This window comes from Triticum urartu, chromosome 4A (assembly GCF_056163025.1).
Source record: "Triticum urartu cultivar PI428250 chromosome 4A, HENAU_Tu73, whole genome shotgun sequence".
Classification (NCBI taxonomy): Eukaryota; Viridiplantae; Streptophyta; class Magnoliopsida; order Poales; family Poaceae; genus Triticum; species Triticum urartu.
The window spans coordinates 357,911,197-357,918,223 of record NC_141876.1 but is presented as its reverse complement, the minus strand read 5'-3'; the positions used below and the strand labels follow the sequence as shown (position 1 = coordinate 357,918,223).

The following is a 7,027-nucleotide window of genomic DNA, read 5'->3' as shown; positions in this document are numbered from 1 at the left end:
CATTAAAGCGGAAACCTCCTCTCATGCATGTACTGTCAAGTCACCCTGTACACAAAGAATGAACCAATTATATGCTCGTTGTATGATAGACACCACGAATAGACAACCAAGCGAATATGTCCAGATTAACAAAAGACTTAACATATGAGAACCAAGGCATTTACCGCGTGGTGTCTGGTTCCCACAACAGAGGCAGTTGGGTACATATCGCTGGTGAGAGGGGTTTCGATCTGATCAGGAGCAGCTGATGGAACCAAGTAGATCCTTGTTGTATGTCGGTAACGCTGCAGATACAACCCGAACATTTCCCAGTTAAAGGGCCGAACCTCACCCCAGATATTTGTCGCAGCGGTAGTCCATTCGTCAACGTAAGGGTTAATGCTCTCAAGCCAATAAGCCATGGACTTGTTTCCTCCTAGGCGACTGTCCCTGAGATTGACATGCGCGATACATGATTAGGTATATTATGAATGCAGAGCTGCCAACTAAAATAGTATTAGTACTTACTTGTGCACGTGGTCTGGCAAGTGTGGAATATCTGGAATCTCAGGCTGTTGATATAGACCGAACTGTCTCATCACCCTATGAAGAGACATCTCGTCAACCGTCACGTCGAACACCAACTTGGCCTTAGTCATCCAAAAGTGCCGATCTCTAGTGCACAATCCAGAAATCCCAACTGGGTACCTCGATGATATAGCCTGAGGCGAGTATGGCTCCCAAATAACTTGATCCTCGTGCAAACTATCAAACTGCGCCATGAAGGACGGGTAGCATCCCCTAACCTGAGTATGCGCAAACTGTCTCTGTGCATGACAACAAATAAGCATTAGTAATACTATTGAATGGCAAGAAATAATTGAATTAATTGTTACTCCCTCCGTCCAAAAAAACTTGTCATCGAAATGGACAAAAAAGGGTGTATCTAGAACTAAAATACATCTAGATACATTCCTTTTTATTCATTTTGATGACAAGTATTTCCGGACGGAGGGAGTACTTAATATAAAAGTACCTCTCGCCATGTCCAAACAGATCCCATAGTAGGTAAGTCGCCGATAGCAGGCACATAAGTCCCAGCTAAGTCCTCCAAACCAAAAGGTTTATCAATGTAGACATAGGGTCGTCCAATAGGGAACCTCTCGTATGACCAAAGCTGCAACAATAATGGACATCCAACAAGACTAGATTTTCTAGACTTCAACAAGCAAGCTTTGCACAGGCCTCTGTACGTAGCCGCTAACACAGCAGGACCAAAACTCCTCTGTAGAATATCCGCAGGGCAACGTGCGTCAGCTATCTCTCGTGCAATACCGATGAGTCGTGCCTCGACAGTGGTCACGTGGTTCTCCGTAAACATTGTCTTGCCGAATAGCCAAAGAATATATGCCTCTAGGGACCGGTCAATCTGAGCCTCCGACAACTCAACGTCGGGATGTCCTAACGAGACAATCTACATAGAAACGTAATAATTGTATGAACATCGGACAACTAAAAAACAACATTTGTTTAAGTGGCCGTGGTGGTTACCTGAAACTGGCTCAACCATCTAAAAAGAGGTCCATGAGGATCGTTGTCTATAGCCCTAGCAGTCGGGACTGCAGCCAAAAAACGGGTCTGCATCGCTGCTTGCCACCCAGATTCTGCCTCTAAGGGACCTATGGCAGCACCGGCCAGAGGTAATCCCAACAAGTAAGACACATCCTGTAAAGTAGGCGCCATCTCTCCCCAAGGAAAGTGAAACATATGTGTTTCTGGTCTCCATCTATCTACTAAGCAGGTAAGGAGTGACTTGTTGTAAGAGAAACGTCTCACTTGCCTCTCGTGTAACTGCAATGGTTCACCTGCCTCATCTAAGTCCGGACCATCAATCCACTCATCCAATGTACCCTCAACCAGCCGTGCCAAGGGTAGAAGTCCAGCCCAACTTAACCTACAAAATAAAAAGATTGTTAGCGGTTATGAAAAGTATGTCAAACATAGTAAGTCATTATATGGTCTCCATTATATGCACACATACCTATCAAACCATGAATCGTGTATCAGCCAGTTAGTCTTTGGGGTACGAGTGACCAACACGTCTAAGTTGTTGCCCGCTTCTATAAGGGCGCCCCGGTGCTTTCTATCGATGTTACCATTAAGCAACGGATACGAAGACATATCTGCAATTCAAACAACAAATCTCAGGTGCAAATAAAACATAGTATGACATATTACAAATTATAACATAGTCCTGACATATTACGAATTAAAACATAGTCCTGACATATTACATATTAAAACATAGTCCTGACATATTACATATTAAAACATAGTCCTGACATATTACATATTAAAACATAGTCCTGACATATTACATATTAAAACATAGTCCTCACATATTACAAATTAAAACATAGTCCTGACATATTACATATTAAAACCCACTACGGCACATTATATAGCTTGTGAGTTATTTCTTCCTCGTCCGCCCCTTCGGCCTAGACTGCCACGACCACGCTTGCCTCTTGGTCCTGTTGTCGCAGCCGTCGATGTGGAAGCACTCGTCGATACGGAAGCACCATCTTTGTTCAGGTCGGGACAATATTTCATCCTATGCCCATAAGCCGCGCATAACAAACATTGTTTGGTTGCTCCACCAGCTTCAGACTGGTCCATATCATTCCGGATACGACGGGCCTTTCGTCTGCCCCTACTTGTTCGCCGAAGGTCTGGATGCGGGATGTACACTCTCTCACCGTCGTTTACCTTGTTGAAATTGCCGACGACTCTAAACCCTGTCATCTTGCCTGTCCAGGTGTTGAGCACTGCCTCTTTTAAATAGTATGGGGACACGAAGGATATAGCATCCAACTGAATCTGGCCACAGGAAGCCAACACATGAGAGCAAGGTAGGTGCAACAACTTCGGTTTGTTGCATGTACACTCACACGTTGGATGAAATTCCGTTCCAATTTTTACCTCGTGTGTCTTCAACTCATTTCCAGAACCAAAACCATCGGTAGGAAGCTGAACCTCATACCTCCTTTCTTGATTCCCTATGAGTCTGACACTGTGCTTCTTTGCTTTCTCTATCTTCTTTGCCATGTATTCCATTACATGGCTACAATAAGGTGTGTTCTGATTATCTTCAATATGCTTCTTTGCTAACTCGTGCCTTTCTCTGAAATATCTCAAAGTGCCATGGAATACAGCCTCCACAATAGCGGTGAGTGGCAATGCTCTATTCCCTCTCAGCACAAAGTTATACACCTCTGCAAGATTGGTTGTCATGTGGCCATACCTAGCTCCATGTGTGTCATGCAGCAAAGACCAATTCATTGGAGGCTCTTTCTCTATCCACTCAGAAAAATTCTTTATTGCCCTTCCCTTCTTTCTCTTAGTATTAGGAGGGTCAATTGCTGGCAAGTCACAAAGACCAACTGGCTCCTCTAGCTCCGCGATGAGTGCTGCTAATTTAACCTGATCTTCTTCCATTTTCTTCCTTGCACGGACCTGCTTCTTAGTAAACTCATCTAGTTTTGACCAAATAAATTCGTATTTCCGCTGCTGGCTCTGCTTGCATAATTTTTTGAACAAGTTCATCAACCGCTTGTTCTTGAACTGTGAGAAAAAATTAGCCCTAAGATGGCGCATGCACCACCGGCTCTGCAAGTCCCTCCAAGGTGTTGGTTCGTCATCTGCTGGATTCCGAAGTGTCTTCACGGCCTTCAATATACCAGCATGTCTGTCATGAATGACACACACGTTTGGTCGGTCCTTCACGATGGCAATTTTCACTTGGCGGAAGAACCAAACCCAGCTGAGAAAGTTCTCACCCTCCACAAATGCCATGGCAAGTGGGATGATTTGATTGTTCCCGTCCACACCAATAGCAGTCAGGATTTGCCCTCTATACTGACCGGTCAGGAATGTACCATCCACAAACATAACAGGAGGACAATGTCGGAAAGCTTCGATGCACATAGCAAATGAGAAGAACACTCGTTTCAACACCTTGAAATCTGGTATACTCAGCAACCTCATGTGTTGTACATTCACATAAGTGCCGGGATTCCTCTCCTTCAGTATGCCCAGGAGACGGACAACATTATCATATGAGTCAAAGAACGTCCCAAACCTTTCCTCCATAGCCTTCTGCTTAGCCCTCCAAGCCTTCCCATAAGGAATGACATAATTCCATCTGACCTTCACTGCTGTCTGGATGTGTTTTGCTTCCATATCTTTCTTCTCTACTATCTCAGTATACATGAGTTGCGCAATGAGACTTGAAGTCAGGTTCGGATGCTTCACCAGCAGGTTCGTCCTCACACAATTATGTGGGAGGACAATGGTGACAACCCAGTGGATGTCATACTTCGGCACGTGACCGTGCACCTTCCCAGGACAACCTGTTACAACACATTTCACGGTATAGTTTGTTGGACTTGATATGTGTGTCTTGAAAACCCTCTGCGTAGACATAGCCCACTTTATCACCGCATACTTCAATTTTTTCTTTGTATCAAACATAGCCCCTATTTGTACTTGGTTCAGATTATACTGCCATGGAGTCTCATGGCCATCGTTCACCGTAAGGCCGGTGGATATGTCTTGCTCCCATGCAGAAGGAATCGGTACCTCAACTTCATCCTCAGAATTTTCAGAATCCAGTTCCTCCACCAATCCATCCTCGTCCTCTTCCTCCATCACCCTCTGCATTTCATCCCCTTCCTCATCCCCATCAGCAAAACCAGAAACAGCTAATATTATCGACTGGCTACTCTGCCCAGTATCAGGACCACAAACATTGTGTGGCACGTACTCTGACTCTTTCTCCGGTTGGCTAGCATACACATCTTGTGGCTGTGACCCGGATAAAACAATCTCGTTAGCCACTTCACTGCCTTGGCCGGGTTCATACCCCCTGTGGAGTTGTACGGTATTCTCCTCCTTCGGCACAGGTTGCACAAGTGCATATGGGTGGATTCGTCGGTCTCGACAGCGTCTTAACAGGGACAACCAATGCTGGCTCCTATCTACCGGCATCAACTCCCACTTGACATTTTTACAAGATTTGGTCCACAATGCATGAATATTGACGGAACATACTTCAGGATCCAGACCGAAACTAGTTGTCAACCAGTACTTCAACTGTCTAATGTCCAGTCTGTCCGGGTCAGCTAGTGTTATGACGCCATTTTTAAACTCGCTAAGATCAACCCCCAACTCATTATATCGAACATTACCAGCGCCGTAGTAAACATTCAGATTTACTGATTCAGACATTTTCACCTGTCAGACATTGCCATCTTCTCATTAATCACAACGAACTATGCGCTAAAATGCCTCCAAAAATATATTAACACTAAATTTCACACTATGACTTATATACACTAACTAAACTATATTAATCACAATATACACTAATATTATCCGCTACACGAACTATGCGTTAAAATGCCTCCAAAAATATATTAACACTAAAATTCACAATATACACTAATATTATCCGCTACACGAACTATGCTCTAAAATGCCTCCAAAAATATATTAACACTAAAATTCACGATATACACTAATATTATCCGCTACACGAACTATGCGCTAAAATGCCTCCCCCGACGTGATTATACCTTCGAAGTGTGTGTCCGCTTCTTGCTTCTCTCTTTGACTCAGCGACACCGGCCACCTCGCGAAGTACTTGCACCACCGGAGAACGACAACGCCGCCCCCGACGACCGGAGGTTCAACTCCGGTCAGCCCCCAACCTGCTCCTCCTCCTCACCACCTCCTCCTCTGCAGCTGCTGCTACTAGTCACCACCACCAACCCATCCTCCTCTCCACCATGGCTAGCTCCTCCTCCCCACCATGGCTGCTCCTCTCCAAACACATCAAAAACTATCCCATAGCAAAAAATAACACCGTAGGCCGGTGGAGATTGCTATGATCTACCAATTCTGTGGGTTGGATTTGTAAATGTGTGGCAAATGGAGGAGATCGGCGCGGGGGGGAGTTCTACAGAGAAGAACTGAGAGAGAGAGAAAGGGAAACGAAGAACAGGCGCAGGGGCGAACGACGGTGCTTATCCGCACCTTTTCGGTCGAAGCCTGGCCGAAAAGGTCTTCGGTCGAAGCCTGGCCGAAAAGGCCAGCTTCGGTCACCTGTGGGCCGAAAACGGCCCAGTTCGGCCGCGTAGCAACCGAAGCTACTATTTTCGGCCGGGCCCCCGCCAATAGCCAGTTTTCGGCCCAAGCGCGGCCGAAAAGCCTACTTCGTCCATACCCTGGCCGAAAACTCCCTTTTCGGCCCACTCCTGGCCGACGGGCTACTAGTTTTGCGTTTTTTTCATTCTGCGCTATAGTTTCCGAAATTGCTACAAAAAACATGATAGTTTTGGAAAAAAATCCGATGAGAGCGCTACGGGCGTGGCCTCTCCTGCTACGAGCGCAGCATGAGCACTACGGGCGCGACGAGAGCACTACGACAGCGGCCTTCCTCTGTACGGGCGCAGCGAGAACGGTACGGATGTGGGGAGAATGAGCGGATGAGCGGCGAGCGTACCTGAGCCAGCGACGAGCAACGGGTGCCTCCCCTGCTACGCATCCGCCTCCTGCGCACCTTTCAACAGCAGATTCGGCGACGAGCCCGACAAATCGGGAGGGGAGGGGAGAGGGGAATGGAATGAGGCGAGCGATGACGGGTCCTGAAGGGGGGAGGAAGTGGCACGAAATTCGAAAGTGCCCACCGCCCCCACTACTTGTCTACGCTCACTAACGGGTATGCCTACACAGCAAATGACAGGGCGGGCCCACAGGGGGGTGCACGCCGCGCGCCTTGGCACAATCGGGCCAGGTGTGTGGGATAAACGGGCAAGGGAGAAACCGACCATGTAACACCTGACGGGCCCGGCCGTGCGATCGCATGCGATCGGACAGTTCGTGGCCGGCCGCTCGAGACGAGACGCGAGCGCACACGCACTAGTATGTGTTTACAAACAAAATTTTTGGTGGTTAGAATCCTAAACGTGAATAGTGAAAACAGGTT

The 7,027-nt window shown here is 46.8% G+C and overlaps 1 protein-coding gene across 1 annotated transcript; it reads right to left on the bottom strand.

The window, feature by feature from the left end:
* Positions 1 to 415: 415 nt before the first annotated feature.
* On the bottom strand, positions 416 to 5,268 carry LOC147975853 (uncharacterized). Its single transcript, XM_087519684.1, has 2 exons — positions 3,496 to 5,268; positions 416 to 478 (listed from the first exon to the last, which is right to left on the bottom strand). The coding sequence occupies exons 1-2, from the start codon at positions 5,266 to 5,268 to the stop codon at positions 416 to 418; spliced, it is 1,836 nt and encodes a 611-aa protein (XP_087375810.1).
* Positions 5,269 to 7,027: the final 1,759 nt, after the last annotated feature.

Excerpts from the sequence above, each read along its gene's own strand:
- LOC147975853 (XM_087519684.1), bottom strand. The coding sequence starts at position 5,268 with ATGTCTGAATCAGTAAATCTGAATGTTTACTACGGCGCTGGTAATGTT. Across the intron at positions 479-3,495 it reads ATGAGTTTACTAAGAAGCAG|CTCTGCATTCATAATATACC; the intron begins GTCCGTGCAAGG and ends TTTAGTTGGCAG.